This window comes from Myotis nattereri, assembly GCF_964212035.1.
Source record: "Myotis nattereri genome assembly, chromosome: 18".
Classification (NCBI taxonomy): domain Eukaryota; kingdom Metazoa; phylum Chordata; class Mammalia; order Chiroptera; family Vespertilionidae; genus Myotis; species Myotis nattereri.
Window position 1 is genome coordinate 17,468,328 of NC_138093.1, and position 24,110 is coordinate 17,492,437.

A 24,110-nucleotide genomic window follows, 5' to 3' on the forward strand; every position below is an offset into this window, starting at 1 on the left:
TCCCATGACTACAGTTTGCTTATGTCTTCAAGGTTCTCCCTCGAGGTACTCACAGTATTCCTTTGGTGCAAATCTAAGACATGTACACAAGGTAAGATTTAGACCAGCTGGTAACTCTTAGAAGCCTTTACAAGCTTTTAAATTATGATGTTAAAACCAAGAATGAGCAGTTATTCTGACACAGATTGGGTTACCACATTGTCCAAAATATGAGGATCAGCAGGTGCACGGGGGAAATGCTGAGCACAGCTGGGCATTCTTTTTTTTGTTTTTTCTTTCTCCATGCCTTTACTTTTAAACATGAAGGGGAAATCATACAGGTATACATGAAAAAAAAAAAGGGCAGACATGATCGCAAGTAAAAGCGAAGAAAATCTAACTAGAAAGCTTTAATGCTTGTCAGTTGTTGAACCTGAAGTTCTGAGTATGACATGTTGCACGGCTGAAAGGAATTAGTATTCCTCACCCTCTCCTTCAACAGAATCCATACCAACTTCCTCATAATCCTTCTCAAGGGCAGCCATGTCCTCACGGGCCTCAGAAAACTCTCCTTCCTCCATGCCCTCTCCCACGTACCAGTGGACAAAGGCACGCTTGGCGTACATCAGGTCAAACTTGCGGTCCAGGCGAGCCCAGGCCTCAGCAATAGCTGTGGTGTTGCTCAGCATGCACACAGCTCGCTGTACTTTGGCCAGGTCTCCACCAGGGACCACCGTGGGAGGCTGGTAGTTAATGCCAACTTTGAAGCCAGTGGGGCACCAGTCCACAAACTGGATGCTGCGCTTGGTCTTGATGCTGGCAATGGCAGCATTGACATCTTTGGGGACCACGTCACCACGGTACAACAGGCAGCAAGCCATGTATTTACCACGGCGAGGGTCACATTTCACCATCTGGTTGGCTGGCTCAAAGCACGCATTGGTGATTTCTGCTACAGAAAGCTGCTCATGGTAGGCTTTCTCAGCAGAGATGACAGGGGCATATGTGGCCAGAGGGAAGTGGATGCGGGGATAGGGCACCAGGTTGGTCTGAAATTCAGTCAGATCAACATTCAGGGCTCCATCAAACCTGAGGGATGCAGTGATGGAGGACACAACCTGGCTAATAAGGCGGTTAAGGTTAGTGTAGGTTGGGCGCTCAATATCGAGGTTTCTACAACAGATGTCATAGATGGCCTCGTTGTCAACGATGAAGGCACAATCAGAGTGCTCCAAAGTGGCGTGGGTGGTGAGGATGGAGTTGTAGGGCTCAACCACAGCTGTGGAGACCTGGGGGGCTGGGTAGATGGAGAACTGCAGCTTGGACTTCTTGCCATAATCGACGGAGAGATGTTCCATCAGCAGGGAGGTGAACCCAGAACCAGTTCCCCCGCCAAAGCTGTGGAAAAGCAAGAAGCCCTGAAGGCCTGTGCACTGGTCAGTCAGTTTCCGAATTCGGTCCAGGACGAGGTCAATGATCTCCTTGCCAATGGTGTAATGCCCACGGGCATAGTTATTGGCAGCATCTTCCTTGCCTGTGATCAGCTGCTCGGGGTGGAAGAGCTGGCGGTAGGTACCAGTGCGAATTTCGTCAATGACTGTGGGTTCCAGGTCTACAAACACGGCCCTGGGCACATACTTGCCAGCGCCTGTCTCGCTGAAGAAGGTGTTGAAGGAGTCATCTCCCCCGCCAATGGTCTTGTCACTTGGCATCTGGCCATTGGGCCGGATGCCGTGTTCCAGGCAGTACAGCTCCCAGCAGGCATTGCCGATCTGGACACCAGCCTGGCCAACATGGATGGAGATGCACTCACGCATGGCTGCGGGTTTGCAAGCGCAGGAAACAGGAGTAGACGCGGGTCCCGTATTGTTCCCGACAAGCTAAGAGTCGAGGTAAGTAACGTACTCACAGCTGGGCATTCTTGAAAGCAGAGCCAAATGGAGATTTTCTGTAGGTACAGTCAGCCTGGAAATGAAATTAGCATTTTCTCTCTCCCTCTCTCTGCCTGCACAGATACTCACAGATGCAGCAGTGAGATGAGGGCATCAGCTGGGTTTGAAATTAGACCTCCGCTCGAACACCAGCTCAATCACCAAAATGCATTGTGAGTTCAAAGCAACTCACTTGTCCTCTTTGAGCCTCAGTTTTAGTATCTGTATTGCAGTTTGCCGTGCAAAATGACATGTGCAGAGGACCTAGCGCAGTGCTGGCCCCAGTGGGCATTTGCTAACCCGAAGCTATAAAGGGGTGGAAGGAGTTAATGCAGCAATAACAGCCAGGTGGGAACCACACCAACGTGTCCAACTGCTGCCAGGGGCTCCTCGGGCCCAGATTCCCAGTTTTCTAGCTCCTCAAGATTAAGAGGACCTTCTGTAGTATGAGACAAAGAACGCTTCCTATTAGCAGTCTCATCAAGGGCATCTTGACAGGCAGATAGCAGAGATCAAAAGGAAACTTAAAGTGGAAGAAGCTTGAAACTAAGATCCATGTCTCCACTTCACTGTGGCCAGCACAGGGTGACCAACTGTCCCATTATGCCCTAAGAAAGTTCCTGAGTCATAGGAGGCATCAAAGTCATGATGGTCTCATTGCCCTACCAGCATCTTCTCAAGATTGAGCAGTTGGCCTGGTCACATGGAGCCTAACAGGTGGCACTATTTTCTTAAAATATATTTTTATTGATTTCAGAGAGGAAAGGAGAGGGAGAGAGAGATAGAAACATCAATGATGAGAGAGAATCATTGACTGGCTGCCTCCTACACATCCTACACTGGGGATCGAGCCCACAACCCGGCATATGCCTGACCAGGAATCAAACCGTGACCTCCTGGGTCATATAGGTCGACACTCAACCATTGAGCCATGCTGGCTGGGCATGGTGGCACTATTGTAGTAACCTTTTATGATTAAGACTTTGCAATTACAAGTTTCCTATAGGTAATACTGGGTATTGAAATGAGAGTTTCATTTCACTGCAATTTACCCAGGCTGTTAAGTACTTTAAGAAGGTTTCCTTAATTCTCTTTCAGTCACTATTCCTCTTCTCTCTTCTGATCAAGACTGTGCCCTACGAAGTTACCAATGGTCCCATCCTTAGAGTATTATACTACTAATTCCCATTCGAAGTAATTATATCACTGAGACGCAAAGAAATATATCTGAAGTGACTTTTAATTAACCCCAGCAGAAATAAGAATGGAGACTACTCTAAAGAAACAAAATCTGAACCAGACAGAGACTACTGATTCTCTGTAATATATGAAATTCTCTTTTCGGTCAGAGTTATTCAAAATACCCTCTCCCACTCCCATAAAAAAAAAAAAAAAAAAAAAAAGGACTTTCAGCCTTACCTCTCTTAATTACTATGGAGCAATAAAAAATTTGAAACTGGATGGCTTCATTTACACATGGCATATACAGTTGGTTGTGCAGCAAAAAAATAAAGTGTCTTAAAATTTAATGCTACAGACAGCAGCCAAAGTTACAATTTTAGAGATAATTATTGGGTAGTATTTATATCTATTAGTAATATCTCCAGTTTCTGTTTTCTGACCCGAAAAGTTAAGAAATCACCTATTTTGTATCTTCAGTTACCACTTGGCTAATTTCCTTTGTCACCTTTTCTGCTCTGCATTCCCTAGACCCACCCACTTACCCTTTGGTCTCTTGACCATTTTCATTACTCACTTCCTGTCTCAGGTGAACTTCCAGCCTCAGGCAGAGCTGAGTCTGCAAGTCTGTTTTCTTCCATCTCCTCCCTCTTTCCCTGCCTTCTTCCCAGGGCTCCCAAATTTTGCTCATTAACAATGCCACACCCTCTTGACTTGGAGCCATTGTTCCAAGAACTTGGTTTCTCCTCACAGCTAAGAAAATTCTAGTGAAATTTGGGGTCGTATTAACATATGACTTGTGAAAAATAAATAACATTTCGCCAAAATGTACCTTTTACTTCATTATAAAAAAGGGTTTATTGAGCTAACTAATAATAGAGTGATAAATTACAGAAATAGTTTATACCAGTAATGTAATATTTTATATATAACACATAGAATATATAGTTCATTTAATATATAACCTTCTAAAGTTGGCCAAGGTAATTTATACCAGTAATGTAATATTTGGCCAAGGTAATTTTTCAAAGCACTGGCAATATTTTCGTTATCTTTATTAGCAAAGTTATAATATCTGTTGACATTCACAAATAAGATTACATTTTCATACAGTATTTGGGTATTACAGCATTCATTACATCAGGCTTATAATGTTTCAATTTTATTAAGTATGATTTGCTGGACCACTGGTGAAAAGAAACCAAAACTGTCATGTGCGCCTAAATGTTTAAGAAACACTGCAACTAGTAACACATGATGCCTTCATCGTTCCTTTTATTTTTCACCTAATACAGGTCTCCCCTGCTTGTTTAAAATTCACATTACACCACTTTGCCTTCATGAACGACCTCCATTAGTACCTCTTTTTGCTGACCCAAAGAAATCTGAAGAGGATTTTCACTTTCATGTAAAAGGGCAAAGTGAAAATAGTGTTCTGCCCAACGTTTGCCAGTGAGGCGTACAGGGGCAGTGCACACCTGAGCAGTGAGAGTGGCCCTGCCGAGCTCCTTTTCAGGAGCCACACTCAGCATCTCAGTTCAAAGCCACCAGGGCTCTGACCATGTCTGTGAGCACCTCTGCTTTATCTCGGTTGATTCTGTGCATCCATTAGGAAGGTGAGTCCTAAGGTATCAGGAAAGTGCAAGAGAGCTGGTAAGGGTGTTAGCTTAATGTAAAACTGGACATAATTAAGGATATTTGATTTAGCGGGATATTTTGGGGGAACACTCAAAGATTTTTCCATGTAAATGAATGGTAATTGCTTTCTTGCTTTGCACCATTTGGGCTTATGAAAAGTTTCACAGAAACACTCTAATTTCGGCTACTGGGGAAACCTATATCCCATAAGTCTTCAGTGCCTACAGGTTTATAGAATCAATCCCAATGAGAAGGGTAGAAATTCAATAAAACCATTAGCTTAATAAGGCTGGGCAATGACAAAGGAAATAGGTCATGCTATTTGGAGAATCCACTGGTTTTCAATAAGAAACTAGTTTGCCTGATTTTATATCCCCAATTGGCAATTTGATAATGTTACCCTAAAATTATTGTTTAAAAAGCAGAGCTGGAAATTACATGACAAGTTTTCATTCAATATGTAATGAAAATATTTTGTTATGACAAATGTATTTACACTGAAGAAGTATTAGGAGTGAATAAGCCAAAACGAAGTAAATTTTAAAAGAAGAATATTAGCCCTAACTGGTCTGGCTCAATGGATAGAGCATCGGCCTGGGGACTCAAGGGTCCCAGGTTCGATTCCGGTCAAGGGCATGTACCTTGGTTGCAGGCACATCCCCAATAGGGAGTGTGCAGGAGGCAGCTGATTGATGTTTCTAGCTCTCTATCCCTCTCCCTTCCTCTCTGTAAGAAATCAATAAAATATATTTTAAAAAAATAAAAGAAGAATATTATTTGGCTTTGGAAATTGTACCGATACCTATAGATTTTCCTCAAGATATTGGAAATAAGGGAAATAAGACTGCTCTCTGAGCGCTAAACTTTAAGATCACATGCAATGGATAAGAGCACAAGCAAGCAAAGTCATCTTTCACACACAAACTGGCCTGGCTTGACTGTAAGTTGATTTTTATTGAAAGAATATTAGTAAGAGGTTTGGGTAGCCATGGAAACAGAGAAAGGAGCACACAGGGGCACCATGGACCAGTGCTATCAAGGAGAGAGGGAGCCCCAATCAACAGCACAGCACGATGTCCCTATTGTATTGGAGATCAATGTGGAATGTTGAGTATTTCTATCTTTGGGACAAACTCATCCTGTCATAGAGCTAGATGAATCAGGAACAAGCTATACCACAGATCTCTACTCCATCCAAATCCGTGCTCATCAAGCAAGCTTCTGATTAATGCCTTTGGTTTCCTGGAAGTCTATATAGAAAATGCACTGGCTTTTCAGTCTTTAGTATTCAGGTATATAAATGATAGCTCTTGGAAATCAATCCATGAATATTCTGGTTGTATTAACATGCATTGTTTCATGACCTTGATTAATGTACGCTCATCTGAATGCTGGAGCTGCTCGGCATTGCTAAAGGAAGATATTTCTGAGACTAAGACAACCTGGACTGGATCCTGGAAGGTTGCGGGAAATTTACCAAAGTAATGCTTCCCTGTGCTCTTGGCGACAGTCAGCAGGCATCCCCCTGGCCATGACCCTATAGCAGCCAAGCTTTGCCATTTCAAAAGGCCATTGATATGGGGGTGGGGAGGGGGAGGAGTGCCTGTGATTTACCTCTGTTTATTACTTTATTTATTCTAACATTGCTACAGTGACAATTCTACCACCATATTGATGGGGAAGACAGTTCCAACCAAAAGAAGTGGCAGGAAGTCCTTGGATTTAAAATATACCACAGAACATGGACAACAGTGTGGTGATTCCGGGGTGGGGGCAGAGAAGGTGGAAGAGGGGATAAATGGTAATAGAAAAAAGATATACCATAGATAATTCATAAAATAGACACGGTTACCATTTCCTACACATTCACCCCATGTTCAAACACAATATTATAATTATTGTCTCTCCGTTATAGATGTCCTCACCTCTTCACATTAAGCTTGCCTGGAAAAACCCAGCACGGAGGAATCTTACTATCTGTCTTCTCTATAGCTGTACCAAAGAGCTGACCACTGCTGGAGAAATCATATAAATAAGCTGAACCGCACAGTTTACATCCACAATCAGAGGCTTCCAACGCGCTCTCTGCAGAGCGTGCCAGTCCTACAGGACTCCTCACACCAGGTTCACTTTTTCACTCACTGAGCTAACTTTTGGATCCCCTCCTCCGCACACACACTCAGCCCTCCCTGGAGAATACCGTGTCCCCTATTTCACTGAGAAAAGAGAAGCCATCAGTGTCCCCACCGTCAACTATCACCAAAGGTCCCTAGAGTTTCACCTATTTCTCCTTCAAAGCTGAATCCTGGATCAGCTCTGTTTTCACCCTCCCACCTTCCCATGGCTTTGCCTCCTTTAGGTTCCATCTCTCTGCTGCGTGATTGCTGCCCACCTCCTCCTTTTGGATGACCTACTCTCTCCAATACTTTAGAATGCCCCCTCTTTAGTCCACATTCCCTCCAGGCACTACTTTGTTTAGAACAACTTCCAATCTGGAAAGACTTGTTGATCGAGTCTTCAGTTTCTCAACGTCTATTTTGCTCACTACCCTGTGGCTTTCTGACCTCACTGCTCCACCAAAATTTCTTGCAAAAGATACCAGTGACCTACCTCCACATTGCCAAACACAATGGGCACCTGTGGCTCCTTCTTCACGGGACTTGACCTCTCAGCAGCATTTAACAGAGCTGATTGCTCACACCTTCTTGTAAATCTCTCCTCTACCTGCTTTTGTGACATCATCCTCTTTGGGGTTTCCAGTTCTCTGGTTTCTCCTTCATGTTAGTTGCTAAGCGCTCCACCTGTACCTAACCCCTCAATGTTGTTGTTCCTTGGGTCTGCCCTTTTTTCTTTCCTCCCGCACTCTGTCTCTGAGAATTTATCATTTCCCACCATTTTTAAACACACGAAATCGCTGTCTCCAATACCAACTCCCCTCTGAGCTCTAGACATGAATGTCACTGACATACTTAACCTACAGTTGGACATTGCATGAACACCTCAGATTTAACATGTCCACATTTTAATTCTTCCTTTTTTAATATTTAATTTTTCTTGCTCTACCAACCACATTGTTTTCCTTTCCCATCTCCATAGTCTCTATAAATGTCAGTCATCCACTCAGCTGTTCTAGCCATTAATCTACACGTTTGTCATGGACTCTTCAATTCACACTCCCCACTGCCCATTTAGAAGCGATCAGCTCATACAAGAAAAGTATATTCTAGCTCCGAAATATATCCCAAACCTGTCTACTTCTCTCTATCTCCACTCCCTCTATACTGCTCAGGCATATGATGGCGTCAGGAGCATTTTTCTGGTCATTCAATATTATTCTGAGTTTAATGGCTTCAAAAGTATTACATAATATGGATGTTTTATAATGCATTTATGTATGTCTGTATCAACGGCAGGTTTTGGTATTATGAATACTGAATATGTACCTTTCTGAAAAAAATATCAAGATATTGTCAAATATCAAGATTAAAGATGATTCCTAGTTTAATCTTGAAACATCCTGCCAAACCTGCCAGAGTGCTCTCTTCCGTGAGGCATAGCCATGGTCTCTTTAAAAGTCCCTCCGTCCAGCAGGTGGCGACGTCGCCTTCCGCCGGGGTTGCGCCGCCACGGAGGCTTCACGTGGTCCGGCCCGTCTGTGCGCCGAGGGCGGTCCTGCGGCGATTGCCTTACGTACGCCGCGGCATGACGTCATACGTAGGGGCTGGCTAGCCGCCATCTTGCTTCTTTTTCTCGCTCGCTCTCTCCCTCTCGGGCGGCAGCGAAAGTGCTTTGGCGGTTTGTCCATCCGCAACTGCGTCTCTGCCAGTCGGGTGGCCCTTCAGCCACCTGCTTCCTGGGATCAGAGCTCGCGGAGACCCTCGAAGTGCACACACACGCTCGGCTCGACACCCTGGCCGGTAAGGAAAGCCGCGCGGGCGGAGGAGCCGAGATCAACGCGGGCCCCATCGGGGCGGGCGGGCGTGGGAGCGCCCCGACACTGGGGAGCCGCGTGGAGAGGGCCTGGGTTCCGGGCATCCCCTCCCTCCTCTGCGGCGACCACCCTCTCCGTGCCCCGGGAAGTCGCGGCCTCCTGATCGGGAGCGAGAAAACGGAGTCAGTCCCGCCCCATGTGGTCTGCAGCGGGAGTTCCGGACCCGTCGGCCTCTCCCACCCGCCCCGGGTCGGCCCGGCGGGGGAACGGCGCGCGCGGCCGGCAGGCGAAGGGGGTTTCCATCCAGCGGGATGGGCGAGGGTCGCGATCTCTCCTGCGTGGGTCGTGCGCCCCCCCCCCAATAGCCCCAGGCTCCTCCGGGGCCTTTCCTGGCCGCCTCCGGTGCGTGTGCAGTGCGGGTGGAATTGCAAGGAGCGGGGTGCGGGAGCCCGGGTTCCAGTCCCGACTCCGGGAGCGGCGCGCTGGGGAACCGGAACCGACCCTCCTTTCGCTGGGGACGCGCTGCCCCGACTCCCGCGGCGGGTTCGCTGGGCTCTCGCCCCCTAGGCCTCCATCCGCTGACCTGCGGGGTCAGTCCCACTTTGCAGCTCCCCGCTTGGAGATACCGTCCGAGTTATCGGCGTGACGATCACGGCCCCCATGATGGGCCTGGAAGAAAGGGGCAGGAGAGCCAATAGGAACACTGAGCATTTCTTCTCTGCGCGAGAGGAATGCGTCAGATTCCTGTAAAGGGATGTGCATTTGTTTTGACTTGATTTGAGATATTTTTTGGACATGCCCTGCATGCTTGTGTGCTGGCTTCTGGAGCGACCCGGATGTCCGCATTGGCTGATGGAGGAGCGTAGGCTCAGAGATTCTGACCCCGCTAGGCTAGGGTCCTTGAATATTGTCCCAAGGCTGCCCTGCTGAAAGATTTCACTTGGAATGCACTGGAAGCATCAGGATCCGTGATTCAGTGCTCGATCGCTTATTTTCCTGCTAATAGGAAGGATAGGGTGATAGGTCAGCGCCCGCCAAGCCTTCCTCCGGCATTGGTTCAGAGTAGCTTTAAGCTTCTCTATTGGTAATTAAGATGCTGCTCGGACTGGAGCCATTTTTAGGTGTGTGTCTCCGATGCACTGCAGCATCTTTTCTGACCCAACTCAAATGCATTGATCTACTAAAAACCATTGGGCGTACGTTAGTTTGCGTTATAGCTGAAGCATATCGTCACATAGTCAGCCTCTCCTTTTCTATAGAGGATTTTCAGAACACGGGCTTTTTACCTTTTCTGTTTTGGTCTGGTGAGCTAATAATATGTGTGGCTGCGCTGCCTTCCACCGTTAGTTGACCTTTTTCTGTGTACTGAGCACAGTAATCAGCTCTTCGTACACATTACCTTCTTAAATCTGACAGCAAGCCTTTCCGGGCGGTGCTGTTATTATCATCATCCCCATTTTAAAGGTGAGAAAATGAAATCTAAGAGATGAAAACAGTTCGACCAAGGTCATACAGTAGTTGTTGGTGATGCTGTATAGATTCAGATCCAGACTGTCTGAACCTAAGGGGATCCTAAACCATCAAACTGCCACCCTGCCTTGTAATTTTATGAACTATGGAAGTTAAATAAAATACAGCATTATTAACCTAGTTCCTTCTGTTTGACTTCAGTATAGAAACATTGTATGTGAAGGTGCAAAAAATGGATTATAGCTACTTTAGGGATGGGATACAAGCTAATTTTTGTACCTTTTTTTATTTCAAGGACAGTCGAGTAAAACTACAGTATCAGTTGTAATTTTTTAGGTTTCTGGACTCTTACTGATAAAATATTTCCTCATCTTTAAAATGGAGATGGTGATAATAACAGTACCTCCCTGGAGGGGCTTGCTGTAGGATTGACAAAGATAATGTATGTAGAGGGTTTATGACTGTGCTCAGTACCTAGTAAAAGGTCAATAGTACTGGAGGGCTAGTGGCAGAATATTGATAGAAGATACTCTCTCCCAAGCAGTAAGTAACCTGCATTTTCTCAGAATGGAGTAAATATTCTTTGGAAAGTTGAAGAAATAGATTTCATGTCCTCTTTTTATTTTTTAAGGCTGTTCACGCTTTTATACTGAATTATGTTTCTTAAAGATTTCTTCTTCATGCTGTACAATCGGTAACCCTGGAATCAGTATATTACCCATAGCTGAAATACAGAAGTCCTGGCTTATTCCTGCCCCTGTCTCTGCCTATCTCCACTCCATGTCACCTTTCTTAGTGGTAAAATGTCTTTGAAGATTATACTGTTATGTCCCTCTCTCCCTCTGAGTGGTTTCCTCCCACACCCCAAACACTACTTCAATTTATAAGTCACTTGTACAAATACTTATACCATATTTGTGTAAGAACTGATCATTGACATTGGTTACACAAATTGGTACAGAACCCTATTCTTCCAGTGAACAAGATCTAGAAATCGTCTGACTTGAGTTATACCTAATACACTTTCAGTAAATTGAGACTTGTCACCTTATAAATAGGGTAACACAAAGAAAGCTTATCTTAGTCTGTTAACTGTTGCTTAGAAGTCTTGACATTTTAAATTTCTCAGTATTGCAATTGATGCATCAGCCAGGACATCTTTGTGGGTAAAAGTATTCTCTAGAGACGTTAACTTCAGTAAATTTTCTATTGTGTGTTTTTTTACCGACCTCCAGAAAGGCTAAATATATACTGATCTTTTAGTAGTTTTATTTCTAGTAGTTATTTTGACCAAATGCCAGTCATGGTTTCAGGCTTGTGTGTGCACATATTTGTTCACAAATCAGATTAAACCAGGGCTGTTACTGAGTTTCAACACTTGTCTAGTTGGGAGACAGAAACTTTGATATGGTTAGCAGATACCTAGAGTCTGAACACAAAATAACAATACAATTACTGTTAATGTAATGTAATGTACTCACCTCTATGGTGCTGCTGGTGCTCTGCATTAAAGAAGGATGGAGTCTAATCAGCGTTTATGGAGCATAGCTAGTATTGAAAGCACTGATGGATATTATTTATATAGCATTTTATCGGGTAATTTTCTGTTTACTTGTTTGTTTTCACCAGTACTGATCTGTTTTCCTTTTCTACACTGTTTCTGTGACCCCATCACATTGTATAGTGGTTGGCATATACCTAGAGTTTATTATGGTTCATTGAATGAATGAGGTTAGGAAACAGTACAATAGACCCACAACTCAGGTTCAGCTGATGAATGTTTTAGTGGAGCAGAAGAATACCCTGTCATTTTCCCCGCTTTATGTACCCATGAGAATAGTAGCAGAGCTTTCAAATAGCTTATGTACTATGCATCGTGAGGTTTCTTTTCATTTTTGCATCAGAGATTCTTTTAATTTTATAAGACCCAGTGAATCAGAGGAAAATGGCTTTTGGGTCCCACTGCCAAGGTATCCACAGTCTTAAGGGTTATGAATAATAGAAGTTATTGTGTGATACTTTGTTTTATTATTATTCATACCAGAAGATAAAAATAAGGCTTATACAAACAGGTAAGGGAAATTTGGGGCAGAAAATCCATATATGGAAAATTGCCTATAGTATACATTGGCTGCCCAGTTGATTACAAGTGAAGGCATGATGGCCAGAAGAGATCAAGAATAATTGTAAATGTTAATATTTGTTGAGCACTTACCATGCCATGCACTGAGCTAAGAACATTTTGTACATTATCTCTTTCAATCCATATAGTAAGCCCAGGAGGTGGATTATTTTATTCCCACTATATATGTGGGATTTAAAGAGATTTAAATAATTTGTTCAAAATTACTTAGCTAGTAAGTGGTATTCAAATCATTGATCCAGAGTCCAAGTGCTTAACTTCTGTGCTACATGGATTTCCCAGTGGCGAGTATTTCTCAACCAAGTCATTCACAATTTTTGCTTTATCTTCAAATCATATGTCAATATCTTTCTTTAATTCAATTAATTGTCTTTTAATTAAAAGAAAAATGTACATGATTATTTGGTTTTACAGTTTTCCCCCAGCATGTTTTAAAATATAATTTTGAATATTCCTCTGTGGACCACTTAAAATCGTTATAATATACCATCAGTAGTCTTGTATTCCACCCTTTGGGACGATGTAACTGCTGAGAAGTGAGTGCTGGCTGGATAGGCTCAAGCAACAGTTGGAATTGATAAGGCCAGAAGTGATTAAGCCTAGAATGAAATAGATTCGTCAAACAGGAAATGGCAGTATTACGGGAATACAGATATAAATTAGAGCCTTAACTGCATAACTGGGGCAAACATTTCCATGATGAGCTGCAAAGTGGAGTGGTTTGATTTAGACAAATGTAATAGAATGCTTAAGACAATCTATGGCAAGAAGAGGAGGATAAGAAGGAAGTCAGTGGAGAAATAAGGATGGAAGAGAATAATCTCAAAAAATGGGATTATTAGCCAAATGTAGCAGAGTTCAGAATAATGTATGAGAAGTAGCCTTTGGATTTGTCTTAGAAATCCTTGGTGACCCTAAAAGAATTTAGGTCAAATGAGGATGAAAGGTTAAGTAAGCAAGGAGGGCTAAGTAGTGAGACCTTTTGATTTTTAGGTGTATTGAATATGTGTTTCCGTATAGCTTTTGAATTTCATGGAGGAAGGGAGAGGGAGAGAAAGAGAGAATCATTGATCAGCTGCCTCCTGCATGACCCCCACTGGGGATTGAGAGCCTGCAACCTGGGCATGTGCCCTAACTGGGAATTGAACCCAGCAACCTTTAGGAATGAGGGATTATGCTCAACCAACTGAACCACACCAGCTGGGAAAATGTGATCTTAAAAATAGGTGATGTTGCTAACTTCAGAATTACTAAGTGATTGATTATAACAGTTAGAAGTGGAAGTGACCTTAGAAGTTAACACATTGTATGCAGGAAACGTGTTTACACGTTTTACGTATTTATACATTCTACCAGTGTAGTAGAGCGCAGGACACATATTAATACGTTTTTTATAGACTAGCGGTAGAATGCGGGTAACGTATAAATACGTAAACTAAAGTTATTGTAATTTTACTGAACGTTGCCATTTGCGCAAAAAATTAGCAAAAATGGCCCGCGCCACCTGTTAGCGCACGATAAAAACTACCTGCAAGCAATGTGTTAACCAGTTCAACCTCTTACCCAAAGCAAGAATTATCTTGAAAACTAGAGGCCTGGTGCACAACATTCGTGCACTGGGGGCAGGGGATCCGTCAGCCCAGCCTGCGCCCTTTCGCAGTCTGGGAGTCTTCAGGGGATGTCTGACTGATGGCCACCACCACTGCGCTCTGACCACCAGGGGGCAGCTCCTGCGTTGAGCGTCTGCCCGCCCCCTGATGGTTAGTGCACACCATAGTGACTAATCGTTCTGCTGTTTGGTCAGTTTGCATATTAGGCTTTTATTATATAGGGTGATATTTCTGCAACAGATGAAATACTTTTGTTAAAAGAGATATTACTGTTCGTTGCTATAATTTTTATCCTTAATATTTTACTGTATTGTAGCACAGATTTTGATAATTAAAACTTGTTTTCAACAATAAAGATTTAAAAAAAACTTGAATATTTCAGAGTCTCTTAACCTCATGATATTTATTATTACATATTTTAAAGCTTTGATGTTTGCCCTGGCTAGGTGGTTCACTTGGCTGGAGCATTGTAAGTTTGATACTTATTCCTTCTGTATTGAAAATTGAATTCTGATTTTCATAAGGTTTTTATCTAGGGTACTGGTTTTGGTTTCGAGCCTGGATTTAATCTTGGCTCCATCACTTCCTAGCTATATTAGTTTGAGACAAGTGATTTTACTTCTCTAAGGTTGTTTCTTGGTAAGTTTCAGCGACTTGGGCTTTGAGCTCTTATTACCAATCCAATATTTGTATATTATGCTACACCTCTAGAGCTTAGTTTTGTTTTTTTCTTAATTGGCTTCAAGAGTTATTACTAAACTAGGATGTATAAAAAACTTGGATTTCTCTCTATGTTAGAAGTGGGGAAAAGAAATAGCAAAGAGTACTCAAGGTCAGGGAAAATGGTTCTGTGAAGTTGGGTCAAGTAACGTTTGGGAGAGCAGATGAACTTTTTTAAAAAGAAACTTGCCCTTGCTGGTTTGACTCAGTGGATAGAGCATCGGCCTGAAGACCGAGGGGTCCCGGGTTCGATGCCAGTCAAGGGCACATGCCTGGGTTGCCAGCTTGATCCCCAGTGGGGGGCGTGCAGGAGGCAGCCAATCGATGATTCTCTCTCATCATTGATGTTTCTCTCCCTCTCCCTTCCTCTCTGAAATCAATAAAAAAATATATTTTAAAAAGAAACTTTTTCTTTTTGAATAATTTTAATCTTACAGAAAAATTGTAAAACTCGTGTAAAGAATTCCCATATTCCTTCATCCATAATCTCTGATTTTTGGTAGTTTACCATATTCTCTTTGTACATGTACATAGGCCATATGCATGTGTACTTAGTCACATATATATGTGTAAGCCCTGTCATCACCTGGAACCTTAAATTCAAATCCAAGTTCCCATGCCTCCACTTTTCTCACTCACATAGTCCATTTTCTCCTATTATACATAGGAATTGAATAATGCAATCCCTACAAGCTTGACTCTAATAAACATTCAGTAATTACTATTGTTAGAACTTTTATTCATCCTCATTGAATTGCCCGTCCTTTCTGCTCTCCTCTTTATTCTCTTCCAACTTTTCTCTTCACTCTCTGGCTTAGACTTCCTGGGAATGTTCCTCTGACCAATCTCCTGGCAGTGTTCTCATCTCCCTTGCTTTTCTTCACACCTGTCTGGTACAGCTGTCCTTATGCAGTCCAGCTGCCCTGTGCTTCCCACCACTTCCCACCGGACATGGAGGAGTTTTCCAACCACACAGACTGCAGAATATTGAATACCCTGCCTCCAGCTTCTGCTGGGATTTTAGTACTGCTTGTTCAATACCTGGAATTGCTAGTGGGATTTCCTCCCAGTTCTTTGCAAACCTTTTTCAGCCTTCTCATATTCCCAAACTGTTACCTCCACTCTGTTGATGAGGACAGCATGCCTCTTTCATTTGTTTCTAGTAGTGTCTGATAATATAATATAGTAGGCAGTGGGCAATGTTTGTTTGAGTGAATGGGAATTCAGCATTTTGAGTGTGTAGTTCTATCAAAAACTTTAAGTCAAGATATTTTATTATATAGACAATTAAAAATAAATGTCTTAAAATTGTAGCTTGGAAGAAAGTTTTGGAAATTATCCTTACTGAAGAATGAACAGTAGATGAGATAGATGGCCAAAGGGGAAAGGAGAGAGAGACGGGGCGGGGGGGGGGGGGGAGGGGGTGGTGGTGGTGGCAACAGCATTTGTATAGAAGGGTAGAAAAAAAGGAGACCGCAAGATGTCAGAGTCCCAGAAGCCAAAGAAAATGGTTTACAAAGAAGCTATTTACTTTATATTTGTACATGATAACTATTATTACTTAGTAGACATACTTCCTTTACTTTTTCAGTAAGACATTTGTGAAGTGTGTACAGTATTCTTCTCATCTGGAAATGGGTTGCGCTTTTTAATGTTAAATTTTTAAATCAGGGGCCAAAACCGGTTTGGCTCAGTGGATAGAGCGTCGGCCTGCGGACTGAAAGGTCCCAGGTTCGATTCCGGTCAAGGGCATGTACCTGGGTTGCGGGCACATCCCCAGTGGGAGATGTGCAGGAGGCAGCTGATCGATGTTTCTCTCTCATCGATGTTTCTAACTCTCTATTTCTCTCCCTAAAAAATCAATAAAATGTATTTTAAAAAAAAAAATTTTAAATCAGGGGGACATTGTACTGTATCTGCACTGTCTTTCCCATAGGACCTAAACTCTCAGCCAAAGAATGAGGAAAAAGGATATAAATACAGCCTGGGTGGATATCTAGAAGTCCATCATGGCCAGAAATGTAATTGTCATTTAATTGAATTTGGAAAATTGGCTATCTGTGAGTTTTTTTGTAAAATATATGTCGATATAAAAAAATTCAAACCTGTGAAGAATTTTTGTGAGTTTATTTGAGCCAAACTATCGACAGTTGCCAGGAAGCAAAATCTAAAGAGATTGAGATAATGCTCTGGAAAATGATGGCTTTGCACCTTATTTTTTACATTAAAATCAAAAGAGGAGACATTTGTGGGTTACATGAAATCCATTGATTATAGATTGGGGAGGGGCAGGGGGAAGCCTCTGGGATTGGATAAAATGATAGACACAGCCCTGACCGGTTTGGCTCAGTGGATAGAGCGTCAGCCTGTGGACTGTAGTGTCCCAGGTTCGATTCTGGTCAAGGGCATGTACCTTGGTTGCGGGCACATCCCCAGTGGGGGGTGTGCAGGAGGCAGCTAATCGATGTCTCTCATTGGTGTTTCTAACTCTCTATCCCTCTCCCTTCCTCTTTGTTAAAAAAAAAAAGATAGACACATACTTCTTTTACATAGTTGGGTATAGGATAGTTAGCAGTCAACAGTTAACTCAATGACAATGAGAGGATTTGTGACCTGTGCTTTGAGGGGTCCGGAAAGGAAAATTACTTCGACATTCCAAAGATATATTATCATAGATGCAAAAAGACAATAGTCTCAGTTAAGGTAAAGATTGACCTTTGTCAGGGACGATACTGGCCCAGGACATAGTTATCCACCATAAACTGCTTTTAGTTAAAAAGTTTTAATTTCAGACCACCCTTTGTGGTTACTTTAGGTCTCTGGGTTTGCAAAGCCACCATGCAGGTCTTTTCTGAGCTAGTTTGGTTAGCATGTGGTCCCTTTTCGTCTACATACACAGATTTTGAAAATAATTTATCTTTATTGTTGAAAGTATTACAGATGTCCCCCTTTTCCCCCATTGACCCCCTTCACCATACCTCACCCCCAGGCCTTCACCGCACACATACTAGATTTTAAATATCACTTAAAAAAATATTTTCAGCATTGAATAATTTTACGTCCTTTTGTGATTGGTACATGAGTAACCTTTGTTATTTTTGCACTGAAGGAATTTTAGAGATCATAGTTTAATCAATAATCTGTTTGCTTTAAAAATACTGGCTCTATTTTCTTCTTCTTTTCCTTTCTTTTGTTACTGTAAAGGAGACCTGCCCCTAGTGGCTCTGCCTAGGGCCAACTGGTATGTGTGGGTTCTTGACTTTATGCAGGAAAGATTTCAGGTAATTTTTATTTTATTTTATTTTATTATTTTTTTTAAATATATATTTTATTGATTTTCCACAGAGAGGAAAGGAGAGAGATAGAGAGTTAGAAACATCAATGAGAGAGAAACATCGACCAGCTGCCTCCTGCACATTCCCCACTGGGGATGTGCCCGCAACCAAGGTACATGCCCTTGACTGGAATCGAACCTGGGACCTTTCAGTCCACAGGCCGATGCTCTATCCACTGAGCCAAACCGGTCTTGGCAGATTTCAGGTAATTTTTAGAGGATGTTTATTAAAGCTGGGGACAATGAAACAGGGAAGGGCCTAGGGTGGAAAGAGCAACAGGAGAGGGATGAGGTGAGGAAATGAAGAAGTCAGAGAAAAGAGGGCCTTGGGGACAGGGTCCAGGGGGTTAGCCTGGCATGAGCTGCTGCTGCCCATTGCTCCCTGGTTGCAAGCCTTAGAGTTTAGGGGATGCACACCTGTGGGAGAAGAGTGGGAAGGGCAAGGCCCAGGTATGCTCCTCAAGCACTGGGACTTGTTTTGAGGGTTTTTTAAGGGCTGGGAGTTTAGGGAAGGATCTCTACAGAATATTCATCAGTTTTATGCTGATATGCCAAAATGGGATTTATTCCCTTAACTTCATTTGTCCTTGGGTGTGGTTGGCAAATGGCACTAATTGGATTCCTGAGTAGGGTGATTTAAGCTATTTACCCTCTAGTTGGGGAGAGGTGTAAACCAAGCATGTCAAACTCGCAGCCCACCGGCCACATGTGGCTCACAGTGAATATTTTTGCAGCCCAGCCAATATAACAGTATGTAAGAAACATTTTAATAAAAATTTTGTAACTTAATTTTTACAATATCCTGGTATACATAATCCTATCTAATAAAGCAGTAATATGCAAACTGACCATCACTCCAACACACAAGATGGCTGCCCCCATGTGGACACAAGATGGCCAACAGGGGAGGGCAGTTGGGAGGGACCAGGCCTGCAACGGAGGGCAGTTGGGGGCGATCAGGCCTGCAGGGGAGGCCAGTTAGGGGCAACCAGGCCTGCAGGGAAGGGCAGTTGGGGGTGACCAGGCCTGCAGGGGAGGGCAGTTGGGGACGACCAGGCTGGCAAAGGAGGGAAGTTAGGGGCGACCAGGCTGGCAAGGGAGGGAAGTTAGGGGTGACCGGGCCAGCAGGGGAGGGCAGTTTGGGGCGACCAGGCCTGCAGGGGAGAACAGTTAGGGGTAGTCGGGCTGGCAGAGGAGCAGTTAGGTCAGGGGTGAGCGAACTTTTTGACTCGAGGGCCACAATGGGTTCTTAAACTGGACCAGAGGGCCGGAACAAAAGCATGGATGTAGTGTTTGTGTGAACTAATATAAATTCAAAGTAAACATCATTACATAAAAGGGTGCGGTTTTTTTTTGTTTTTTTTTTTTAGTTTTAGTTTTATTCATTTCAAGCGGGCCGTAGTTTGCCCACGGCTGAGTTAGGTGTTGAGCAGGCAGGCAGGTGAGCAGTTGGGAGTCAGCAGTCTTGGATTGTGAGAGGGATGTCCCTTGGGGGGTCCCAGATTGGAGATGGTGCAGGCTGGGCTGAGGGACACCGCCCCCCCCCCCCCCCCGCACAAATTTTGTGCACCGGGCCTCTAGTTATTAACAATGAACTACAATGTTCGCTAATGACTGGTTACTGTAATTGGGTTGCATTCATTTCCCTTACGTGCCTTACACGCAGGCGCACCCTTTCTCTCCACTAATACTAGCAGTGGATATTTTAGCAGCCGATTGCCATGTCATTAATCTTGTACTGACTTGTTTGGTGTGTGCAACAAGAAATATTTCACTTTCGGAGAACAAGAAAAATAGATTTATTTGCATTATGCTTATTTGTACAGTTACTCAGTGTCTGGTAAGTTAATGTTCAAGAAAAAATACTAATTTTTATTAAAATGTTATATTCACGATTACTCATTTAGTTTAGACCTGTGTGTTCAGCATGTCTCTATCGAAATAAACCTGTTTCTATGAAAATTGAAGCTTTTGGGGTTTTTTTGCGGTCCACATAAACCTTGTTTATTTGGCCTGTTTCAGCCTTTGAGTTTGACATGCTTGGTAGAAACCAGTGGTCGGCAAACGGCGGCTCATGAGCCACATGCAGCTCTTTGGCCCCTTGAGCGTGGCTCTTCTACAAAATACCGACTTCTGCGCATGGGCCACGAATGTGCGCCCGCATGTGGTATTTTGTTACAAAAGATAGGAATTGTTAGATGGCTATAAACTGCTTGGCTTTTAACTGTCTCCAATTTTCCCTATTCTGCTGTCCTGTCTTACTAGCGTGTCTCATTTTCATCTTAACATTTTTTGTCCCAAGTATCTGTTTACAAAGTAATTAATTGTTCAAAATCTGGAAAATGCAGATGCACATGTTTTGGTACATCTAACTTCAATGGAAAAATGTTAGTTTTTTACCAGAATTGCTCAGAGTCATAGAACCTTGAATTTAGAAATAAGATTACTTTCTCTTCCCATAAACAAAGAATGAGTGGTGTGTTATTCTAAAGGCTTTGGCTTTTCAGAACTGATCCTTAATGATTTTGATTTTTAGATACATAGCAAGCAGGGTAGTAACATTAAAAATATTCTTAACACTGTACAAACAACAACAAAAAACTTCCAAAGTTAAAAGTGGTACAAGTAGAGGATATAATTTCTTTGGTCTCATAACTGTGCTGATCCCTGTTTTGAAATCAGAAGCTAGTAGAAAAGAAATGTTCCTATTGAATTTACTGTTTCAAGGGTTTTTGAATTACTAATTGTACCATTTTCTTAAGTGTGAGTCTGCTGAATGCAGCCAAGCGATTGAAATTTTTTTTGTTAGTTTTCCCTCTAGTAGCTCTTCATGACATTCAGAATAAACTCAGGCAATACTACTAGCCTCCCCAAAATCTGACTTCTGCCTCCTCCAGCTTCCCCTCTCTGACTTCCCCTCAGCCTCTCCCTGGCAGGCATGACCTTTACAATGGAACCTCCTTCTCCTGACCAAAATTGGTTTGTTTTTTCGGTGGTTCTCAACTGTGACTGTTGCCAGCCCCAACCCAGAAATTCTGATTTAATTGTTCTGGCATGAGGCCTGGGCAATAGCATCTTTTAAAGTTTTTCTGGATAACTATGCAGCCTGGGTTGAGAACCACTGACTGATCATTGTAGCTCACGTCACTTTTCCAGGGAGGTCTTCTGGACCTTTCCCAACCTATTTACCCAGTTGCTTTTTTTTCACTTCCATATTTTTGTTTACTTATTAATTGAAAACAACAATTGACAGTTTGTTAGTTCTCAACACAATTTGTTGTATAAATGCTGTTGAATGAATATTGTCTCTGAAGCAATAGGGAGGTACTTCATTGCTTCTGTGTAATCTGTAAAAGATTGCTTTACTGAATTGTATTTCAGAGAATATACTAATTGCTCCAGCAGGCTTTAAGAGGGCATTGTTTTCAATAAGGCTTCAGTATCCTAGGACAAGAGCACACTAGAGAGATTTGTAATCCCCTAGAAACAGTGATATAGATGTGGGTTAGGTTCTCTTGGCCAGTGCTCAAAATGAAGAGGCATCACCATACTTGCAAGCAACTTTGGAGCTATGAGGAAGACTCATGACAATCCTGTATCTAGTCTCCATTTTTCAGCCACAGCCACATCATCTGGTGCCTAGGCTGTTGCAGTCTGTGAGATCCCTACATTCCACCCTTGGCCTCCGTAAGATATTTCTAAAATAACAGACATACTTCTGCTCAGAATCTAATGGCTTCCCTTTGCTTCAAAGGTGAAATTTAAAATCCTAATAGGCCTACCTTATTCAGTCTTCTCTTTGTATTTCAATTCTCCCTTTCTTACTAGCTTTTATGTTTTGAACATGATTAGCATATCAGGGCCTTTATATTTCTTTTTCCTCAGCCTTGAAGCTGGCTCCTTCTTCATGAGATCCATATTAGAAGCCTTTCCCTCAGAGAGGCCCCAACCTCCTCTCCTCCTAGGAGGGGAGAGGAACTGGAGGTCAAGTTCATTACCCATAGCCAGTGACTTAATCATTCGTGCCTAAAAATCCCTGAACTGCATTGGTTGGGGGAGCTTCCAAGAGGTGGAGCACCACAAACTCCTGTGCTCAGGACCCTCTGGGCCTCCCCTTGTGTGCCTCTTCATCTGGCTGTGTCTTTAAATATTTTTGTCATAAAGAGGTAATCTAGTATAAATAAATTGTTTCCCTGAGTTCTATGACGTGCTCTACTAAATTAATCAAATCTCTGGTTTATAGCCAGCCAGTCAAAGCCCAGTTAACAACCTGGACTTTTCCAGTGGCATCTGAAGTGGTGGTGGTGATGGTGGTGAAGATACTATACTCTTGAGGCTCTGAGACCTATGAGATTTCATGCTGTCTCCAGGTAGATTGTGTCAGAATTGAGTTCAGTTGTAGGACACCTAGCTGGTTGGTTGGAGAATCTTAAGAATTGCTGGGTGTGGGGGAACTCCCATCCCCCACCCATGGTGACCAGCAGTGTCAGAAGTGAAGTAGCATATCGAGTATGGTGACAGATGGCAATGATTTTCTTCTTTATACAGCGGGGAGGGAGGTGTGAAGGTTGGTAAGACTGGATTCAGAAATCAGCAGCCCTGATAAGGAATCATGAAAAACAGTGTAATAATAGAGCTAATATTGAAGCAGAAAATGTCAGAATAAGCAAGGAATCAACAAATAGTGTTGTTGATAGGAAAACACTTTAAGATTCTTGTGGCTACAAAGTTAACCAATAGACAAAACTAGAATATAGAAGTGAATCAATTGGAAATTAAAAACAAGCCTGTCTTGGAAAAAGGAGGACCTCAAAATCAAAATTGCAAAACTAACACAGAAAACACCTCTTAACGTTAAAAAAGGAATGCTCTTAAGAACTTTCATTACCAGACCCAAAAAAAAAAAAAATGTTTAAAAAGTTACCCCAAAAAGCAGGAAAGAAAAATCAAATTAAAACAAAAATAAAAATCGATAAATCTACGAGCTAGCTCTTTTGGATAAAATATGTTAGCTGAATCACTCTAAGTTAAAACTAAGAATGAGAAAAATAGTATAAACACACATGAAGAGAAGGATTGAGAGGTAAGGGTTTTCTAGGAATTACCAAATTTGGCTCAAAACAAAAAAACAACTTACTCAAAAGCTGGCCACCCCCAAAAATGTCTGGCTCAGGCAGTTTCACAGGGAAATTGTAGTGTCATTGTAATAGACATTTCTCATTGTATTTACAGTGAACTAAAGACAGGGCTTGGCAACTAAAATCTGGGCTGTGGCCTCTTTTGTATGGCCTGGGACAGCCGTGGGCAAACTACGGCCCGCGGGATCCGGCCGTTTGAAATGAATAAAACTATTGGAAAAAAAAGACGGTACCCTTTTATGGAATGATGTTTACTTTAAATTTATATTAGTTCACACAAACACTCCATCCATGCTTTTGTTCCGGCCCTCCGGTCCAGTTTAAGAACCCATTGTGGCCCTCGAGTCAAAAAGTTTGCCCACCCCTGGCCTGGGAGCTAAGAATGGTTTAGAATCCAGCAGTATAACTTAACGTGTAAGAATCTATCTAAAGAAAGAGTAACGTAAGTGTGTAAAATACATATACGAGGATATTGACTGTAATATGGTATATGATAAAATTTATAACATGTCGCTCATTAAGTGATCCATACTTTAAAACATTGAGCACCTGCTCTGTCTTGTATTTTATGGACTGGAGATACAAGAGCCAAAATATGCGCTCCTGGTCCTCACTGTGTAATCTGGTGATTCAAATACTAGCTAAACAAGATCATTTTAGATGGCAAAAAATGCTGTGAATATAACCAAGCAGGACAGAATTGGAAAGTAAGAGGCTTTTATGAATATACTATAATTTGGTTATCCAGTCACCTGTTGGTGGACAGTTTTCCATTTTTTGTCTATTACAGATAAAACCAGAGTACAAGTCTTCATATGGACATATGTTTTTATTTTATTTTTTTTGTATAAATAAGTGGGATGAGGGGGAGGGGGTGGGGGATTGATGGATTTTTTCCTTTCTAAGAAAGAAATTGCCATACTGTTTTACCAAGTGGTCACAGCATTTTACATTTCCATGAGCGGGCTGTGAGAGTTCCACTTCTTGTACATCCTTATCAATACTTGGTATAACTATGTATAATTTTAGTCAATAGA

At 42.5% G+C, this 24,110-nt stretch overlaps 2 protein-coding genes across 2 annotated transcripts in view; one reads left to right on the forward strand and one right to left on the reverse strand.

Moving 5' to 3' along the window:
- Positions 1 to 452: 452 nt before the first annotated feature.
- Positions 453 to 1,796, reverse strand: LOC308534506 (tubulin alpha-1B chain-like; the record flags this gene model as incomplete). The annotated part of the gene is made up of 1 exon (XM_081113023.1): positions 453 to 1,796. The coding sequence occupies one exon, from the start codon at positions 1,794 to 1,796 to the stop codon at positions 453 to 455; it is 1,344 nt and encodes a 447-aa protein (XP_080969149.1).
- Positions 1,797 to 8,431: 6,635 nt separating this feature from the next.
- PRRC2C (proline rich coiled-coil 2C) overlaps positions 8,432 to 24,110 on the forward strand; it is a 76,882-nt gene continuing 61,203 nt past the window's right edge. Inside the window, exon 1 of the mRNA XM_081113199.1 lies at positions 8,432 to 8,644. The gene's annotated coding sequence lies outside the window, so the exon portion shown is untranslated. The remainder of the gene's footprint in view (positions 8,645 to 24,110) is intronic.